The sequence below is a fragment of the Melanerpes formicivorus genome, unplaced genomic scaffold, assembly GCF_026170545.1.
Source record: "Melanerpes formicivorus ecotype bairdi unplaced genomic scaffold, bMelFor1.0.p_v2 SCAF_48, whole genome shotgun sequence".
Taxonomy (NCBI): Eukaryota; Metazoa; Chordata; class Aves; order Piciformes; family Picidae; genus Melanerpes; species Melanerpes formicivorus.
The window spans coordinates 3,515,199-3,535,971 of NW_027142400.1; the positions used below are offsets into that span (position 1 = coordinate 3,515,199).

The 20,773-nt window shown below is 37.0% G+C and overlaps 1 protein-coding gene across 4 annotated transcripts in view; it reads left to right on the plus strand.

Annotated features, from left to right (window-relative positions):
• The window catches only part of TDRD9 (tudor domain containing 9), a 100,830-nt gene that overhangs the window by 61,556 nt on the left and 18,501 nt on the right, over nt 1-20,773 (plus strand). For all 4 annotated transcript variants that reach the window (XR_010989964.1, XR_010989963.1, XR_010989965.1 and 1 more), the window contains 19 exons: nt 59-116; nt 724-828; nt 1,995-2,092; nt 2,454-2,585; nt 3,281-3,443; nt 3,531-3,594; nt 4,134-4,197; nt 6,249-6,293; nt 7,218-7,271; nt 8,803-8,919; nt 9,474-9,581; nt 10,961-11,061; nt 11,809-11,976; nt 13,155-13,263; nt 14,578-14,790; nt 16,636-16,725; nt 18,617-18,877; nt 19,340-19,489; nt 20,511-20,581. Coding sequence is in view for 1 of the 4 variants with exons in the window: in XM_068160219.1 (XP_068016320.1) it covers nt 59-116; nt 724-828; nt 1,995-2,092; nt 2,454-2,585; nt 3,281-3,443; nt 3,531-3,594; nt 4,134-4,197; nt 6,249-6,293; nt 7,218-7,271; nt 8,803-8,919; nt 9,474-9,581; nt 10,961-11,061; nt 11,809-11,976; nt 13,155-13,263; nt 14,578-14,790; nt 16,636-16,725; nt 18,617-18,877; nt 19,340-19,489; nt 20,511-20,581 (2,171 nt within the window). In the remaining 3 variants the exon portion in view is untranslated. The remainder of the gene's footprint in view (nt 1-58; nt 117-723; nt 829-1,994; nt 2,093-2,453; nt 2,586-3,280; nt 3,444-3,530; nt 3,595-4,133; nt 4,198-6,248; nt 6,294-7,217; nt 7,272-8,802; nt 8,920-9,473; nt 9,582-10,960; nt 11,062-11,808; nt 11,977-13,154; nt 13,264-14,577; nt 14,791-16,635; nt 16,726-18,616; nt 18,878-19,339; nt 19,490-20,510; nt 20,582-20,773) is intronic.

Here is a 20,773-nt window from a genome sequence, read left to right on the forward strand (position 1 = left end):
GTAGAAATATTTTTTCTTTACTCATTCTTTTTTCTCTTCTATTTCCTTCAAAATGCAGGTTATTCTGTCTACAAACATAGCTGAGAGTTCTGTAACAGTTCCTGATGTTAAATATGGTAAGACATCCAAATCTTATAATATTCTACACACTGCATATGTAATGTTTTCCTTACTTGTGCTGGGCTAAATATCTGTATTTCACCATTTCAAAAAGCATTGCTGTCAGAGTTTAATTCTGACAGTTGTCAAGTTCATTCTTTCACAACAGAGAATTAAGTCTGAATATACAAATAAATACTAGAGCTACTGTTTGAGGTATTGGTTTTAATCTTTAGGGGGATAACTTTAAATACCATAACAAGCAGAATCAGACCTCACATCGCAAGTACCTTAAGCTTTTTATTCACATTCTGGCTATATTTTGAAATAATCACATTAGATTAAAAGAATTCTGGTACAGAACATCTAAATTTGAAATTATTGCTTTTAGTACTTGTAATTTACTCTATTTATAGTATTTATACTAAAATCTATTTGCAGTTCTTTTTGTATTTGTAATATCCTAAATCTGATTGTTTAGAAATCTAATGTTCTCTTGGTTTTCAAATAATTGAAACTTTCTTTTTCTGATAGCACAAAATAAACCAGTATTTTTTGTCCATTACCATGAGGATAAACTGTTTTGCAGCAGTCTTTTTTTTGTTGTTTTCATCTTTCTATCAGTCATAGATTTCTGCTTAATGAGAACTTTGGTTTGTGATGAGGAAACTAATTATCGAAGCTTGAGACTTTGCTGGGCATCCAAGACAAACTGTAATCAAAGAAAAGGTAAGATGATAATTGGTTATGGAAAGGAATTTTAGAAGCTAACCTTCATGGAGAATTCTGTGTTGCTTTTCATTTTATTAACAGTGGAAAGTACAGATTATTTTTTCCAATTATTTTGCCATTATTTTATTAAAAATTATAATTATTTACCTTGTCAGGATATTAAAATGCAATTAAATTACTATGCCTTAATGTTTTCTTTTGCTCAAGTATTTTTAGAGGAATATTTTGTATTGAAAAATACTTGAAGTGCATAAACCATAGAAACCTACAGGGATTCTTTGTTACACAACAATCTTTTCTTGTATTATTGGCCATTTTTAAAAATAGGGGGGTGGGTACTGCTAGGTATTTATTAAGTGCTTCTGAATTCAGCAGTAAAAGAAACTTCCATGTGTATTTATCGCTCTTGTATCATTTGAAATATCAACAGCCTGCCAGTATTTGCAGCACACACACAGCTAAGTAAAATTTCACATTGGCTCTACTAATAAGACATTAGTCTTAAATATCAACATCTTTTAGCTTCCGTTGAGAAGAATAAATTAGGATGATACCTTTGGATACAAAATTACTCTAACTTTTAAATATTACAAAGACTACAAAATTACAGCCTGCAGTAGGTTGACCTTGGCTGAATGCCAGGTGCCTACCCAAGCAGCTCTAGAACTCCCCTTCTCAACTGGGACAGAAGGGGAAAACTGATGATGAAAGGCTCCAAAGTGAAGACAAGGACAGGGAGATCATTCAGCAATTGCCATCACAGGCAAAACCGACTGTCTTAGGGAAATTAATTGAACTTACTACCAATCACATCAGAGTAGGATAATGAGAAATAAAGTTGAATCTTAAAATACTTTCCCTTCCACGTTTCCCTCCTTTGGCTCAACTTGGCTCCCACTTCTCTAACTCCTCTCTCTGAGCAATACAGGGGGGATGGGAAATGAGGCTTGTGGTCAGTTCATCACATGTTGTCTCTGCTACTCCTTCCTCTGCAGGGGAACTCCTCACATTCTTCCCCTGCTCCAAAAGCAAAATAATGGTCAGCCTGCAGCATCAGCTGTTGTGCGCTGCTTAGCTGCCCAGAAGGCTTGTAGATGGATGGATTTTGAACAGCCTGAAGCTTGTTCAGTTTATAAATTGGTGATTTGTTGTTTTATGTGAAGGTCGTGCTGGACGTGTTTCCCAAGGGTATTGTTACAGGCTTGTGTACAAGGACTTCTGGACAAACTTTATTCCAGAGAAGCCAATACCTGAGATACTGGTAAGCTTTTTGGGAACATGTTCTTTTACACATGTGGCCACAGCAGAGCCATTTTACCTTACCTTCTCTGAAGACAGTGTACAGTTTGAATAATTATTAGTAACTCTAATACTGAAGGAGACTCATGTTGTTAAATAATTGACAAAGACCATTCCACATAGTTTTCTTCATAAAGATATGCATTATTGCACTAAAATGGATGCAGATTAGAGATAAGCAATCTGTTAAAAGAAAAACAAAAAAAATCCTCAATTTCACAAAATTTATTCCAGGCTTTACAGAATTGTAGACTTAAACTTTTCTTCATATTAAGCATGCTTCCCGTGTGGGAAAAATAACAATGCCACTATCTTTACTTCAGCGTTGTCCATTGGGAGCTACAGTCTTAAAAATAAAAATGCTTGATATGGGAGGACCAAAAGACTTGCTGTTGACAGCTCTTTCTCCACCAGCTGTACATGACATTGAACGTACCATACTTCAGCTGAAAGAGGTAGGCATTCTTTTCACATTAAGGTAATAAAAATGTACAGTAGAAGTGATTATCTTTGTATTTAGGATTGTAGTATCCTTAGCTGGAATACCAAACAGGAGCTGTGTCTGAAGAATATTTTTTCACATTTGAATGTTATTTGGATACTGTCCTCTTCAGCATAATTTGTGCAGTTATTTCATTACAAGAAGATTACAGTTTCGTCAGGGAATAATGATACTGTTTGTGAACTAACATCTGCGATGAGACAGAATTGGAAAAAAAACATGAGAACTTGAACTCCGTAGGTGAAATGGTTTATTAATAAGTAGCAAAATCATACTTTTCACCTAATAATGTCTAGGGAGCACCCTGATGATCCCTTTGTGATCTTGGTGAGGAAGTTGGTGATTATGCTTTTCAGTTAGAAAGTTGGTATGGAGGTGAACATTCACTGTGTTAAACTTCTCCAAAGTGTGTAAGAAATGGTAATTTTATCATTTGTAGCTTGCTTTTTATATTAAGTGTATGCCCTAGGAGCTTTGGTTTCAACATACTAGGCTTTTAAAATTGATTCACGAAGTTCAACTTAATTACAGTTTTGATACTAATTGATGTTGCTTTGAGATAATTGCTTGCTTCTTGTCTCTTTTGTCACAAATGGGTGTTATCTACTTTGTCAGCTTTCACAAGTGAATCCATTTCAATTTCTTTAGCTGGGAGCATTAACCACCTGTGTGCAAACTGAAGAAAATCCATATGATGGTGAGCTGACTTTCCTAGGAAAGGTATTGGCACACTTGCCAGTGGACCTGCATCTTGGAAAACTGATAGTCCTTGGGCACTTGTTCGGGTGTTTAGAAGAATGTCTTATTATAGGTAACTGAAAGAAGAACATATTTGCAGAGAAAAGTTCTGGCAAGTGATTTGCAGGGTTTCATTTTGGTACTTCTTTTCTTGTTGTAGCTGCAGCCCTTTCTTTGCGGAGTTTTTTTGCTGTGCCTTTCAAACAGCACATCGATGGATACAGGTATAACCCTAGATGTTTTACAACTTCCTGACTAAATATGGGGGCGGAGGGCTGATCTGACCACTAAATACAGTTTTCCTGTATCACAAGTCTTAATTTTTGGTGGAAGTGCCAAGCAGTGCAAAAGGAGGCATTTCCAGGGCAGTTGACATACTGAAATCTGTTTTTATGTCAACCAACTAGTATCACTGAGCTAACTCATCCTCTTTTGGACTATTGATTCTTCATTTTTGCCCTTCTGATGTGAATATGGCTATTAAAATGTTGTGTGGGTTTGGGGTTTTTTGTTTGTTTTTTTAAATGCAAGTTGGTTTGGGTGGGGTTTTGGGGTGGGCTTTTTTTTTGTTTTTCAATCCTACTAATCTTCCCTTCAGTAAGGAGTGAATAAGAACAAGTAATTATAGTAAACGTATTAACCTTATTTATTGAAGTCCTGGAAGGTGATTAGAAGTGTAGCATCCTGAGCTGTATAACATATTCAAGAAATAGGGGGCGGGGAAAGTAAAATTGGTGATAGTTCTTTTCATTTCTATTCTCAGAAACAAACTGTTTTTTGCTGAGAATTGTAAGAGTGACTGTGTTGCAATTGTGAATGCATTTAAGGTAAGTAATTTTTCTTCCTGTGAAATCCGATAGATCGAGGCAGAGCATCTCAGCTTTGTGGGATTGGCACAGTGTTTGTGCGCTGAAATTGTTAAAAGCTTCACATCACTCCTATTGTAGCGATACTTTTTGAAGGCAGTGTCCCACTCTGTAATACTGCTAGTTCTGATTGTCTCTATGTAGTAACCAAAAATAAAATTCCAGAGACTCAGTGGTGTTTTTAGCTCCCTTTTAACCAAGGGCTGTTTGGACCGGTAATTTCTAGTAGAAAGTGAGTTTGGTGTCCTTTCTCCAGACTTCATAGCATTGACTTTGTAATTTATTTTTTTGTTGTTGTCCAAATGTGGTTTTTGTGTACACTTGGCTGGTGGTAATCCAGTACCATGGACAGTAGTCAGCCTCTCTTCCAGGTGGAGCTGGTAGAGCACACAAAGATTTCTTCTGAAGGAACTTGCTATTCAGACTCCAGTGTTTTAGTTATGAATGATCTGACATGTTCTGTAATCTTCTGGAGACTCTGAAATCTTCAGATCCAGGTTGAATTTATTCCATTTTGTGTGTTGGTCTTTTTCCCTTTGGTGAAAGCAGGCACCTCTTCTGTGTACTCATGTCAAATAAGTGAAGTTTATTTTTATGGCATATTAGAGGGCTTGGGTATGGAAGTGGTGGATGTCAGAAGCATTATTTAAAATCACTACATAGTTAGCCTTGATCAAGGTAAGGAACTGCAGTCTGGTGCTTCAATTATACTAATATTGTCCTAAGTAAGCTAAACAATTGTACTAGGAGGTGGCTTGCTGTCAAACTAGAAGTGGATTTTGCAGGCAGCTGTCACAGATTTGCTGCCTAAGAGTGAGATTATCTTCATTAACATTCTGGGTGCGCTAATTTCTCTACCAGTTCTGTTTTCTGGGAGACATCTTTGTTGGAACTGTATCTGAATCACTCAGTTCACTTTTGTCTCAAAGCAAGGAGAAAAGAGGTTCTGAAGGTGGCCTGCTTTATTACAGCATCAAATCATTTAAGTTGTTCTTTTTATTTATGAATGTTTGCATGTGCTTTAATAATCAGGCTGTTTCCTCTCAAAAACCTAGATGCATAGCCTGTTGTATGTTGCTGTGTTATCAGGTAGTTATCGTACCTCTCCCAGCACAAATTAGGACTTTAGTCTTTTAAAGCCTTGAAACATAAAATCCTTAGTTGGCTTTTGGAGTGCACCAAGATCCAGAATCTCTAAGCTACATCCAGAAATTCAGTGACCTAAATGCTATTTTTCCAATTTAGTTGCAGGAGCTGATGGCAAGTTTGAGGCAGTATATGCAATTACAATTAATCCAATAGTGCTTAAACTGCTTTTCAATCTGTAGATGCATGCCTCTAAGCTGACTTGAAGGCAGAGTGGTTATCTTCCTGCAGCAATTCTTGTTCTTTAGCATGTTGTGGTACAACATTTATAACGCTGCCACACTTTCAGGTCTCAAGTAACACATTCTTAGAATCACATTTTGCAGCCACTCCACTTTGTGTACTCACATATGAGCAAAGGAAACCCTGGAGTTCTTGCCCATTCTAAACAAAATTTAGTAAGGCTACTCATCAGAGTAAGAAGTACTTATCTGCATAGGACCCAACCAAGCAAGCCTTGTTTTAGAGTATAATCACTAAATAATAAAGGATTGAAAAGAGCTCAGGTGGTCTGTAATCCAGTCTCCAGCACAGAGCAGGTATAGCCATGAAGGTCTGTCAAAGTTACTAGGTTTTATAGACAAAACCCTCAGAAATCTAATCTAAATTGGCCCTGCTGTGCAGGACATCAGTACAGTTGAAGTCTCCTCCAACCTAAATTACTGTGATTCAGATTTCATTACACTCTTTTATGCTTAAATATTTACAGTCTGGGTTAGCCCCAGGTTTTTAAATGGGTGTTACAAAATGATCTACATGTAGGTATGGAGGAAACTCTGTAGTGTTAAATACAATGTTAATATTGGTAATAAGTATTACTAAAGCACTACAATTTGTGCCTGAATACCACGCCACTTCTTTCTTAGGCATGGCAGGCCTGCAGACAAAGAGGAGAGCTGAAAAATCCTAAGGTTAGTTAAACTTTTTTTTCTGTTAAAGGTTTTCCATTAGATGTTGGACTCCAGTGCTGGAGTGTTTTGTATGCTTAGTAAGAAATTTTTGCTAGCAATCTTTCTCTGTAATGATTAAGATTTAAGATTTTTCATAAGTAAATGGGCTTTGAGAGAACATGAGTCTTTGAATCGGGTGCTGAGAATCTGAAGGCAGTCCTATGTAGTCCCTTTCACATATGAATCAACAGTGGCCAGAGAGTTTGAAACCCAATCTGAAAAGGGAAAGTGAGTTGTAGTTGAAAGAAATATTTTTAATATGCATGTCTTTTTTCCCCCCAAAGAAACACACAAATCTCCCTATCCCCCAAACCCTGAAAGATGGAAGATATTGTGTGCCCATCAGTCACAATCTCTCCCAGTGGTATGCACACAATTGCCTGCAGTCTTCCATTTGTCTGTGTAAGATAAACGCTTTTTTAATTTCTCTGCTTTTTTCAGAGCTTAATGTGCCTTATGAACACCAGTATATAATATACACTGGATTATGATGAGTAGGTCAGAATCTGTCTGATAAGGTTATGCATCCAGATAAACAAGTATGATCTTTTTGGAAGAAATGTCCATCTTAAAGCAGATTCTGCAGTAGCACCACGCAGGAGGTGGACATGTGGGTTTATATGAAAAATGTAGATGACTCATAGCTGCACTGGTGGTAATCAGAGTATAGTTTATTAGTCAAATGTGTAATTGGCTTCTATTTTCATACATGTCATAACATTAGATTGATAGGAATGCAAAGGAAGATGTGAAATGAGCTCAAACTCTTCAGTCACTCTGTATAATTATTTGTGTCCACACAGAACAATGAGAGAAAGCTTGCTAGCACTTGAAGAAACAAGTTTCTGACAAATTTTCATTCGCATTTTTCATGTTCTTTTCCAGAGAGAGCTTGAGTGGGGTCGATCGAATTATATTCATATCAAGAGGATCAGAGAGGTATGCTGCAATAGAAAATAAATTTTTATCAGCAGAAAGATTTAACATCCCATGTTTTCTACTTTTTTATTTTTAAGATCTTGGGTAAACCTCCTGTATTATTACGTATTTATAGAGGTGTTTCTTTTCTTTATGCATTTTTGTATTTTGTTTGTTTGGAGAAAGAGAGGTAGTACTATTAATTATTTGCCAATACAATTTCAGACAGATCAGGCAGAAACTTTATTACCTGTGGTCATAGTGAACACTTGGGTAGTGTTTCCCCCTCTCTTTTCTCTCAAATAGTTGCAGAGACCGTATTTATACATGGTTTCCAAAAAACGGAAAGAAATTAGGGAAGTAACTGTAATACTAACGGAGCCAGATGTCCATTCTTCTGAAGAGTGGACATTATATAGCCATTTATGCATTAATAAGGCCAAATACTCAGAGATGAGAGACATGGACTCTAGCTAATTGACTCTGCAGCAGGACCTTGACAGGCTGATGGGCTGATGGACAGATGGGCAGAGTCCGATGGCATGAGATTTATTACATCTAAGTGCCGGGTTCTACACATTGGCCACAGACAACCCCCTGCAGTGCTACAGGCTGGGATCAGAGTGGCTGGAGAGCAGCCAGGCAGAAAGAGACCTCAGGGTACTGGTTGATAGTAGGCTGAACATGAGCCAGCAGTGTGCCCAGGGGGCCAAGAAGGCCAATGGCATCATGGCCTACATCAGGAAGTGTGGCAAGCAGGGAAATTATTGTGCCCCTGTACTTGGCACTGGTTAGGCCACACCTGATGAATTCTATTCTATTGACACCATGGAGAGATGGCTCTTGGTAAAGCCTGTAGATGTGCTACCTCGAGTATTATTTTAGCTCAGAAACAGGGGTTGAAAGCAGACTGATGACTTTTAGATAAACAGTTTTCTTTTTTTTTTTTTTAACATAAACAATGTTTATGGGTTGGAAGGGACCACAAGGATCATCTAGTTCCAACCCCCCTGCCATGGGCAGGGACACCCCACACTAGATCAGGCTGGACAGAGCCTCGTCCGGCCTGCTCTTAAACACCTCCAGGGACAGGGCCTCAACCACTGCCCTGGACAACCCATTCCAGGGCTTCACCACTCATGGTGAAAAGCCGCCTCCTCACATCCAGCCCCCATCTCCAGCTTCCTTCCATTCCCCCTAGTCCTATCACTACCTGAGATCCTGAGAAGTCCTTCCCCAGCCCTCCTCTAGGCCCCCTTCAGATCCTGGAAGGCCACAATTAGGTCACCTCGGAGCCTTCTCTTCTCCAGACTGAACAGCCCCAACTCCTTCAGTCTGTCCTCACAGGAGAGGTGCTCCAGCCCTCTGATCATCCTTATGGCCCTTCCCTGGACACGTTCCAGCACGTCCACATCCCTCTTGTAATAGGGGCTCCAGAACTGGATGCAGAAGGGGAGTTTGCATACTTTTTTAGACTTCTACAAACAGATTTTGTTTTGATTTATGGACATTTTGGATCTGTTTAATGGGTAACTTAAAGTTCAAATTTCAGGTGTCAGAGTTATTTCACAATTTGAAAGTGCGAGTCAAAGCATTTAACATGTACGTTAATACTCAACCATCTGCTGTGGATCAGGAATTTGTATACAAACAGCGCTTCATTTTGCAGGTAATGTTTCATTGACTTTTCAGGGGAGACCAATATTTGCAATAGTTACAACTGGATTTTCATACAGTAGTACTGATGCACTAGTACACTCATGTTTCAAAATTCTCAGTAGATTTTGAGATTGCAGGTGAAAAAAACTTGTTTTGGACAACTTGGAAGGACATTTAATAATACTTTTACTGGTTCAGAATTTACACTAAGCTAGTCCCTTGTCTGTTCTTTTACTTCTGACAGTTCATCAAAACAACCTCAGGTCATACTGAGCTTAATTCAACAGTGTATCTAGACTAATCTTTGTCAAAGACTAAGAATTAAAGTTTTCATAGAGCAAGTCTACATAGAAGAATTCTGAGCTGAGGTAAAATTGTTCCAGAAATCAAATTCTTTTCATGAAAGGATATTTTGGATACCCATGATTCAATATTAAGCTTGCAATTAGTAATCCCTGGAAAGAGACAGGAAAACAAATCTTCATATGAAAATCTGTTGGTATCTCTTTATGTTGCTAGTGTATCTTCTTACAAGAAAACAAATAAAATTTGTGTTGACTTCAGGTTGTAATAGCTGGTGCTTTCTATCCAAACTACTTTACTTTTGGAAGATGTGACAAAGAAATTGCTATGAAGGACCTTGCTGGCAAAGATCCAAAAACCACTGTCATGGTATGTTAAGAAGGTGAATGACTAATAACGAATCAAGTAATAAAGATATGTAGTGTTTGGGTGGTATATTTAAGTTTTGTTCTGTCTTGGGCAAGAAAAGAAATACTTACCTCCTCTGATCCTCACTTGGTGAGTTGTCTTCTCTCCTATCTCCCTTTAGCATAACAAATACTGTGTGGGTGGGCAGTTTTAGAAGAATTGCTGCAGAGATCTGCCCCTGTGCTATTTTTGCTAGTCTTCCACAGGCCAACAAATTTCATAGAACTAATAAAAGATTTGAAAAATAGCACTGGACTATCAAAGATACTTTTTAAATGACTATTTATGAAATGTGTTATTGCAACATTGCTACTGCTTTGCCATCTACTTGATAGCGTGTTGCACATATGCTTGTTGCTTTTAGGTTGCTCTAATATTGTGCTCTGCTTACTTTTTACCTTCTTTAGAATTTTTTTTTCAGTCAGGGTAAGTGCCAGTTCAAAATGGCTATGCTGATTTTGCAAAATGGTACACAGCCTAAATGAGGAAAATGTTTGGTATATCTGAATTAGGTATAACACTGTAAAATAACCATGACTCATGCTTAAAAAAACTAGACCCACAAACCAGTGGGCCTCAAAGAATAGATTTTATTGGCAGAAGAAAATAATTGAGAAGGTAGGAGAGGAGCTCATAAAAGCTTACTGAGAAGGACAGGAATTTTTTTGTGCGCTTTTCTGATTACCCGAGACAGAGGCTAGCTCTGTACTGAAGGAGACACTGGCATGGTAATACATGGGCACAAACACATTTATGTATGTTTTTAGCATACTATTTAAGGTTATTGAAGCAAAATTTCAGGCTAGATGCAATCTGGTGGAATGAAGATAAGATTAAACTGCTAACTTTAAGGACCTATTTACTTTCAATGTACGTAACAATCTTTTCATGTGTCAACTGCTTGTTATCTTGAAGGAAAAAGTAACTGCAATGTTTTCATCAGTGTCAGTGGTCTTCTTGGGCACAAGTGTTGCAGGTTGCTCAAGCTCTCAATATGAGAGACTGTTCTCACAGCTGTATGGTGTGTATAGTTCCTAATGGTGTGTGACAAGGACATAAAAAGTCCTCTGACTACTTTTATCCTGACCTGGGTCCCATTGTCTACTCCATGTAAGAGCACCTTGTAGGAAGACCAGGAGGTTGCTCTGTCTGTCATCCTTAAGAAGCATGTACCCATCCATAACCATTCTGCAAGTATGTGCGAGCATACTGAGGTATGCTGTTGTGCCATACCTCAGTAATTCACTATTGCAGCTTAGGTGAAGGAGGGAGGAAGCTATTTAGGTGAACTGAATGTGTATAATTGAATGTATCTAAATTTAACTGATTTTTCTTAACAGTTGAGGAATATTCCTCCCTATGGATATCTATACCATAAACAGTTGCACTCACTGTTTAGACAATGTGGGCAGGTAAAATCTATTGCCTATGATGGATCAAAGTAAGTATAAAATACTTTTAACTATCCAGCCTTCCTCATGCTCTCAGTTATGAACGTGGTAATCAATTTCCTTCTTTGTCACAGACGCACTGACAAAATGATTTAATAATTCTCAACACTTCTGAATTCCTTCTAATGTATTGTCTAGGGTAAAAAAGGTGATTTTGACGTTCGATGTGCATTGGTTGGAATAACATTAGATAAACTAGTTGAGTTAGAGACTGCCTTCTATTTTGTCTCTTCTGTTGGCTAACAGTGGACCTTACCTGTAGCTGATTTGTCTGTATTTCTGACTTGTACAAATGAGCTAAATTCAGTATATAGTCAGATGGTTATGCACAACATGAACACAACTGGCTATTTCAGCAAATTGTCTGGCCAACCCAGAGCTACAACTGTCCAAAGTTAATTCATGTAGCCCTTCTTATGCCTTTTCCAGTCTTTCTTTTCTCATGTATATTTTTGCAGCCTTCCTATTTGTACTAAATATGCATAGTAAATCTGATATGTGCTTGTGAGAATGTTAGAAAGTTGTCTTCCAGCTAGCATGACAAAGTTTTAAGGTGCATGAGAGCAGTAGACAAAACCTGTAAGGAACTTGAGTTTTGCCATTTGCTGGACTGACAAGATAGAGACAGACAGAAGAAATAACGGGCTTTGTGGGGATTTTCATTAGGTTTTGGTTTGGGTTTTGATTCCTTGTCAAGTATTTGTTGCAATTTTATTTGGTGGGGTTTTCTGGAACAGGGCTTTTGTGGAGTTTTCTCGTGACCCCATGGAGGGCTTTAAGATTCTTCCTGCAGTGTACCTGTCAGTCAAGATGTCACAACTGAAAATTCCTCTGGAGCTGGATGTTCATTTTCCAGAGGATATTGGAAGGCAAATACAAGATGGGACAGGTGTGAAGTATCAAAGGTAATTGTATGGCATATGGAAAATGGGTTTCTTTGCAGTGAAATAAGGTTTGCTGGTTTCAGTGGGAATTTCCTTGGAAGTGTCACCAAGGAGGACATTTTAAGTTCAAAGAACAGGTGTGTAAACTTCATATAAGCAGAATGCTTTGGCAAGACTTGAAGTAATGTGATTGTGCTAAGTATTTATTTATTATTTAATGATGGTTTAAGAGAACTCTGTGTATGCACTGGGGGGGTTGTAAGGTTCTAGTCCATTTGCCTTTGGTACATCGAATATAGGTGCTCAAATGTATTTCCATTTGTGCTAGCAACAATGTGGGAATTGCTAGTACCAAAATAAATAAGGGATGGCATTTGGAGATATAAAAGAAAAGGAGAAATGGGGAGTATGACAACAGAAACTGGGGAGACATATAACAAAACATGGTGGAGTGTGTGTAGTGCATTTCTCTTGTCTGCGCCTGCTCTTGCTAGAAAAATCTGACTTGTGGGTTTCTTAATTATTACATGCTAACTGTGGTTCTCTGCTCAGGTCATACAAGTAACTTGCTAAAATGATAATCTGCCTAACTTCTGATGGATCTGCAGTCATTTTAATATTTTAAAATAAGAAATCTAAAATAGGGAGGCAGGAGTGGAGTGGAAAGGTTAAAGTGCCCATGAATATGTCAACTTCAGTTGATGGTTCTTAATTTGTAATAAGAAGTTAGCAGTTTCACTGTGCCCAGAACAACACATCTTTGTGAAAATTAGTTTTTGAGAAGAATCCTTCTCAGCTGAAAGACTAATTTGAGTTCTCAGATTTTTTCAAGAGTATTTTATATCTAAAAAGAAAGATGTTGTGCTGTAGTATACTCAGTTTTTCTAAGAGGGAAAAAAGCTTAGCATACCTTCACAAAAGCCCTCACTATCAATTCCCTGGATTTCTAATAAGTCAATGTCACAGTTGCATCTTGGTGTTTTATTTTACTGTATTTGGTTATACTGAGATTCAAACTGTGTCTCTGTAGTATTTTTGTTCTGCATGGTCATTTTACGTTCAAATTGATTTCATCTATTTGTAAACAGAGTCAGTAAGTGTGTAAATGTGCCCTAGGGACACCTTGAGAAGCAAATTAAAATTTTGAGTTTTTACTTGTAAATGAAGCATTCAGTATGTTTATTCTGCGAACTTCTTAGAGTATATGTGGACTATCAGAAGAAGACAGTGGAGCCTGTGGAAGTTTCATTTGGTACTTTACAGCAGTCAAAGATGATCCCAGATCTCCTGTCTATCAAGATAACAGAGGTAAGAATGTCCTACATCTAAAGCAGGTCATGGCTAATAATTGATACTTAGATAACATTGTAGACATGATCCTGTAAGCTTAACTGTGAAGAATTGGGACTAATAATGTTTTTAGCATAGAGCAATCTGTAAAAGGTATGGAGAATATTCTTGGTATAATTTGTAGTAGTTCTTTGTTAAACAGCATGTGGCAAATTTCAGACGTTTAAATATATTTGTGCTTGGCAAAATTTGTGGGATTTTCTAGCAGTAAATGTTAGTTGGAAGTAGACAAATGCAAAGAGGGTTAATGGGAAAGGTAAAATATTTGTGTACACTATAGAAAAGGAGAATTAGTAGGTACTTGGGCCATTTGGCTGGTTAGTATTGATTGGCAGTTTTCTTCAGAAAATATAGGCATGAAAGTTTAGATGAAGTTACAGTACTGCATGCTCACTGGGAAAAGTATTGCATGTACAAATGATGCCGTGTTGGGGGGAACTATATGTATATATAAATATTTCTGAATTCTTAAGATGAGCGTTTGTATGCCTTGTATATACATGCTCCTGAAATAATACTAGTGAGAAAATACAAACCACTGAGCTAGTGGAAAGTATAGGCTGCAGTGTTAAAACAGCTCTTGATAGTGATGCATTTAGCAAGTGCAGAAAATAGCTTCTTTTTGTTCAGCGAGTCGCTCAGACCAAATTTATTCATGGATTTGATTTAGACACATTCCAGTCATGTAACTCTATGCTACTCCTGTTCAATACTAAAGATTCTTTTTTTATTATGAACATTCATTACAGCATCAGAAATGTATTATAAGATCAGTAAGGCGTTTGAAAAGACTACTTATTTTATTCAGTTGTATTTAAATAGTAGTGTGTTCTTGTCAGTTTCTTAAAGGATGGCTAATCCAAGTGGTATATATGCTGATTTGTTGATAGATGTAGCTAACTGCTGCTCCTGCATTACTAAGAGAAGTGCTCTTAATCTGTATGCATCTGTCTAATCAACTGTTTTCTGAATGTTAATTTGTTTTAGAAACATATAGGCAGTCTTTCCTTAATTTTCTGTGTTTTAGTAGGCTTATATCAGGATTTGTTTAGATTGAAAGCGCATTGCAGTTGCACAGCAAGTAAACATTTCCAAATCACATCTAATTACGAGGGAGAAATGCTCACTGCATTATTGCAGTATGAGAACACTCCTGTGTCTGTGTCAGGAGTAGGAGCGCTTTCATTTATTTTGTTTAGATACATTTTATATGCGATGCAGAAGAATGAAATATGAAATCTGATTTTTGTCTTAATTATTTTATACTTTAAGATAGTGGAAGTTGGACACTTCTGGGGTTACAGGATCAATGAGAAAAGTAGGAAAGTACTCCAGGATCTAACTACTGAAATTAACTACCAGAACCTGATGGATTTACCGGTGTCTCCACATCCAGAGTTGGTTTGTCTGGCTCCATTCACTGATGCAGAAAACAGAGGATACTATAGAGCTCGTATTCTGTGTGTTTGTGGAGATTTTGCTGAGGTACAGTAATATGTTATGTCATACTGAATTGATAGGATGTAATTGAGTTAACAATCTTGAAGCTCTGCTTTTGTTTTTTGACTTTACAAAGCACTATGTTCATAATTCTAAATATTCCATCAGAGAAATACATAGAATTCGATCTGAAGATCAGTAAACATCAGTAGAATGTTGCCAGAAATGATGTATGAGGGTGGGTTTTTTTTTCCCCAGAGCATAGGAATATTTTAGTACTAAATTGAGAAACTATTGTTGATACGCTAAAGACTCGTGTGCTGAGGCAGACTGAAGCAAGCTAAAGACCAAAAGCTCCAGTAACACTGAAACTGTGGTAAGGAATGCTGAGATCAGAGTCCAATGTTGCATTGCTGGCACCAGCCCCATCACTTTCTCTTCATAAATATATTAAGATCTATTTGAGTAGTAAGTTTCTTGCCCTCACTGTGTTGGCAGTTTTTAGTAATGCATGACCAATTTGTGTAAGCTGCTTGTTCTGCCAGTGGTTCTTCACCTGATTTACACTTTTTTTCTTTTATTCCCCTTCATTTTTTTCTGTCTTTTTGTTCTTGCATTTCATTTTGCTGATAGAAGCATGTTGTTCTCTGTCATCTTGTGTACCACACTGACTTTCTGTTCACCTGGTCTTCATCTATTTTGTTTTGACCTCAGTTTTAAGCAGCAGAATTATGCATGCTTCCATATTTAGAGCTGTGCCTTTGCTTATGCAGTGACGCTAATATTGCCCTTCCAGCAATGTTTCTCCTCTGCATTCAAAAATACTTCATGTGGTACATGCTACATTTGCCTTTTCACAGTTTTTTTGCATGAATGACCTCCTGTCATCTTATACTCAGTTCTTTCTCCTTGATAAATTTAATTAGAATTGATAAATAATAATGGAATATTTTTAGAAGAAATGGTTAAAAATTCCAAAGGATATGATTTTTAACTTTATTTTTTTTACTTCATACCATTTTGTTTTCTCTGCCCATGTTGAGTTCTTATGTCCATTCAACAGGAGCTTTTTATACCAGTATTTATGTTGCTGAGTTCCTACATTATCAGCAAATTTGTGGGCATGTTTTGACTTTCTGTGTGGGGATCAGTAATGAAAATTAATGCCACTGTTCAAAATTGGTATTCATTTCTCAGTCTGTTGATGTTCTTTTCAGCAGTTACCCACAGATGTTAGTGGTGTATTGTAGGATTTGCCTTTGCACAGCACATTTCTCACCTTGAATATCTTGTTTTCTGAACATAGCTGGTGTCCCTACTATAGAGAAAATACTGAACACTGTCATCCATTTAAAATCATGGAAAATTAGTGAATAATAGTGCTAATCTCATAACTTTCCCTTTGATCCATGTTAATATCTGCTTATCTAAAAGCAATTATTAGGTAGTATCACTCACTTAAGAAATAAGGTTGTATAGTGTGACCATTTTAGGCTGTGCCTTTGAGAAAGGGACAGTTGACAGAACTGAACTTTCTCTCACCACCACATATAGATTTAATTGCAGAAAAAGAATTAGAGCTTTTCAGAGAAATTTCTTTCCTGTATTTAGCAGATTATTCGTGTTATCAATGGATGTTTAAGCCAAGACATCAAATAATATGCATGATAAGTTTTGACCTATTATATTTCTATTATTCTTGAGATTATTTCATGTGCGTGTTTTGCAGACTGAATTTGCTGCCATTTCACTTAAGATTGTGTTGTACTATAGTTGTTAAATTGTTGCTTTGCTTCCTCCCAAGAGTGACACTTCCAATGTTGTGGAGTCTCTGCAGATGCTCTTGTTTTTTCCATTTATTTGGTTTGGTTGTTTTTTTTCTTTCCCCAGGTTTTTTATGTGGATTATGGCAATAGATCAAAAGTGCCTTTAAAGAATCTAAAAGAGATTCCAAGCCATCTTCGAGAGCTTCCCTTCCAGGTAGGTGATGCTATTTACTGCTGTTTAATATGTATTTTCATGTCTCATCTGGCAAACAGAAGGGTACTTCAAAGCATGATGCTTTTCAGAATAATAATGAAGTAACATCTATTTTGCTAATAGGAGTACCTACTAATCACCTTTACTAATAGGTGGTTATGTTTTCTACAGATGTGTACACACAGAGCAATAATTCTCAGTGCAACTGAATTGCATTGCATTTAATTGCAGGAAAAGTTATCTTCCTTGTGTTTTCAGGGATACTTGCAAGAGAAGGTTAAAAAAAGAAAGAAAAGAAAAATCCTGAATTTGCTACCTGACCAGCTATAAAAACCATCATTGTTTGCATTCTGTTGTTTGTTTTTAGCTGCATATTTGAGCTAGTCCTGTTTCTGTGGGGTCAACATAGTGGGATCTTCCCACCTGTAATCGCAGTAATAGTAGCAGTAGAGAGGAAATTGCTCTAACAGCTGCCTTTTGATGCTTGTTGCTTTTGGTTATCAGTTTTTGTGATCTATCAGTTGTATGCGAAGTAGAACACACAAGGAGAATGTTGTTCTGGTTCTGCTATTGCTTGCTTATATGGAAAGCTCAGGAGTAACAGAGCAATAGGTCAGCTTTGCTTCAGTTTAACAAAGCTCTGAGCAAATGATAGAGGTTTATAGAGCCTAGAAAACAGCCCAGAGATGAGAGACTATCAGTGAGTACTTTAGTGTTGAGCTTAGTATCTCTTCTTGCCTGCAAGGCACACGTCTGCATGGGCAAATACCTTGCATACAGTTACTGTGCAGAGTGATTGCTCCATCAAAGCTCCTGCTCTCCTACACTATAGTTACAGAACAAATATGTAGGAGATGCTGGACATAAATTTAACAAAGCTAGAAGTCTCTGGTTTTGCCTTGTGCTGCTGTTCTTTGACCTACTTACTGGCTTTATGTGGATCTTTTCAGGCAGAACTCTCTTGATAATTAAATAGTGATCTGTAACATAAATCTGAGGGTCTTTTAAAATATATTTTCAGAAAAAATACTCTAGAGCTGTATTTACAAATAAAATAGCTAAGGCTTAAAGTGAAATTCTGCTTTCCGGGCCTTACTCAGATATTTTTTAAAGCTAATTAAAACAGATCTATCATACTAACTTTATTCTGAGCCTTTTAATGATGAAAATGAGAAGTAAACAAGCAGAAATATTTTTTTTTTTTATGTTTTCCAACTATTATGTCTTGACAGGGTTAATTTTATTTGTTTTTCTTTTATAATTGCTTTTGTAAAATAAAATTAGTTTTGGCAAGAGGCATCCTTTTTTGTTGGGGGGGAAGGGGGTTGGTTTGTTGTGGGGATTTTTTTTGTTTTTGATTTACTCAAGGGAAATGTATTTTCACCTCAGGCCTAATCTTTTAATGACCAATTTTAATGACTGGCTAGAAAAAAAAAAATTAGGTTTTGTTGTAAATTTACTCAAAGGCATTATTACATATAGTGAGAACTTAATTAACTCTTGCCTGCCAGGGACAGGACAGTTGCAGTGGTCTGGCCACATTTTCCATTACCTTAGTCAAACAGAACCATTGATGGTAAAGACATCTCTACACTCCGTAGATTTTCATGTGGATTGTGAATTAATACTGAATTATCTTGTATTTATGCTGTTTCCCTTGATTCATCAGCAACTATCTACAACATCAAAGCAATACGAGCTGTAATGTGTAACTGAGTTAGCAGTAACTGAATTGGAATTAGGCCGGTAGCTTTACAGCAGTCCTAGGAATGAACATAAGCCACTGCAATAATTAAGTCATTTATAGTTATTAATTCAAACAGTTTGAGAAAAACATTTTCATTCTGGTTCTCTACTCAGGTAAGCATTGTTTTCAATGTCCTTCCTCTAGGCTTTAGAATTCAAGATGTGCAAGATGCGTCCATCTGCAAAATCTCTTGTGTGTGGGGAATGGTGGAGTTACAGTGCTAGCCAGAGATTTGCCTCACTAGTAAATGGCTATACTCTTCTAGCCAAGGTGCATTCATGTGTGCATGGTGTCCTGCATGTGGATGTTTTTCATCACTCAAAGTTCAAAGAGCTTGTGAATATTCGAGATGTGCTTATTGAAGAATGTTATGCTGAACTAGCAGTAGAATCGTGTGAATCACAAGTACGTATTGAGTAAGCTGCCTCTACTTTCCTTCGACTAATGTATTTCAGCTCAGACTGTCCTGAGAAGTTGAGCTCTAGTCTTCACTGATGCCATGGGATTAGGCAAGATTAAAACTTGAATAGGACAATATATTTCTATGTTGTGTTATAATTCATATTGAGCTGTTGGACAAAAGCATTGCTGCTTTGAAACATCTTTTGAAAGAGATGTTTTCCAGGGGATGATTCCATCAATTGGACTGCTCCACTGTTCTTTGAAATGTTGAAAAAATGTAACAGTTTCACAGTTTTAACTGTCTTCCATTTTTATGTTCTATATAATCTGAAAGGTGATAAGAGCATTGGGTTTTGGAGTCATATGCAGTCATGTATGTTCTTTTAGTAGGACCTCAAGTTTGTAAACTTTTTGACAAACATACCAGCTGTGCTGTGGCTTTAATGCTCTTCCATTACTATATAGCAAAGGCACGATTGGCTTGAGAGTTTTTCTTTGGACCAAGTAACAAAAGAAGAGAAAGTGGCTGTACCTTCAAGAGAGAACAAAAAGAATCTCATTGAAAGATTGCTAACCTGTTTTTCTGACAATCAATGTAAAGTGCCAACCCATAAGGTAACTCTGTTTTGGTATGTTACTACACACCTCTGCTTCTCATGCTGTTAGAATGGAGATAATGCCTTTCATAGTGCATTCTACTTTCTACTGGTAGAAAGCCATGTGACCATCATTACAGGCATCTGTTGCAGCTTTTAAAAAGTTTTGAATTCTAGCCTAAGAGCTAATTGAACCAACTTGTCTAACATCCTAAAGCAGCACTTTGAACCACTGCAGAAGGAAGGTGAAGCTGAGATTAATTCAGTATCCACACCATGGTAGTCTCCATTATATGAGCTGCAGCAAAAAGCTGGATTTACAATCCTATTGATTTTTCATGAAATGTGAACATTTTGGGTTTACTACACATAGTGGTTTGTTCTTCCTTAGCTAGTGATAGGTAAGAAGCTAGGATAGGTGGTGCAGTGGACTCTCCAGTAACTGGTAATAATGGAGTGAATGGTTCTTCTGTTGCCAATTCCAAACTCGGAATTTATTCATACTTATATATTTTGAGATACCTAGTCACAACTAAACTGGAGTATAAAACATAAAAATGTGGACCCTATTCTGCATTCCAATTACATGTTTAGCCTCATCTACATTGTAATTGTTCTCATTTCAGATTTTACAAATTTCCAGACTTCAAAGCACCTAATCATGTTCAGTTTACCCACAGGAGTAGTCCTGTTTAACTACTCAGTTACATACATTTTAATGTTTTCATGGTTAAATACCCTCCTCATGTGAACAAAAATAACCTGAATTTGTTAGATGCTCTATGAAGTCTGAACTTATGGTTGTTCTTAAGTGAGATGAAGTTAGAAAACCCCTGCATCTGTGAAAATACAGTATCTCTATTTAGGTGCCTCAAGAAGCAAGGGTAGCTTCAGATGCAAAATGAAAATACTGTTTATCAATTCACTGTTACTCAGCACATGTTGAAATGTGTCTTGGTTTTTATTTATAGAGGGTTTTGATTTGGAGAGATCCAGGTGCTGGCTCCTTAGAATATAATTTGTTCTTTCTCTTTTTGAAGGTGACAGTCTTTGGCCCCTTTACTCCTTATGAGGTGAAATGCTACACTATGACAAGAGTGTCCCAGTTCAGGTAGGAGAAGACTTCTACTGTGAAGTATAGGCATGTTCTCAAATGTTATTTTTGATGAATAAGAAAAACTCATCCTAGTTCTCTTACAGATTTTTACAGAATTTTTATGCATTGAAAAAGCTAAATTGTGTTAATATGCATGCTACTGCTATGTAAAATGTCAAGAATAATTTTATTAAAGTTACTTACAAA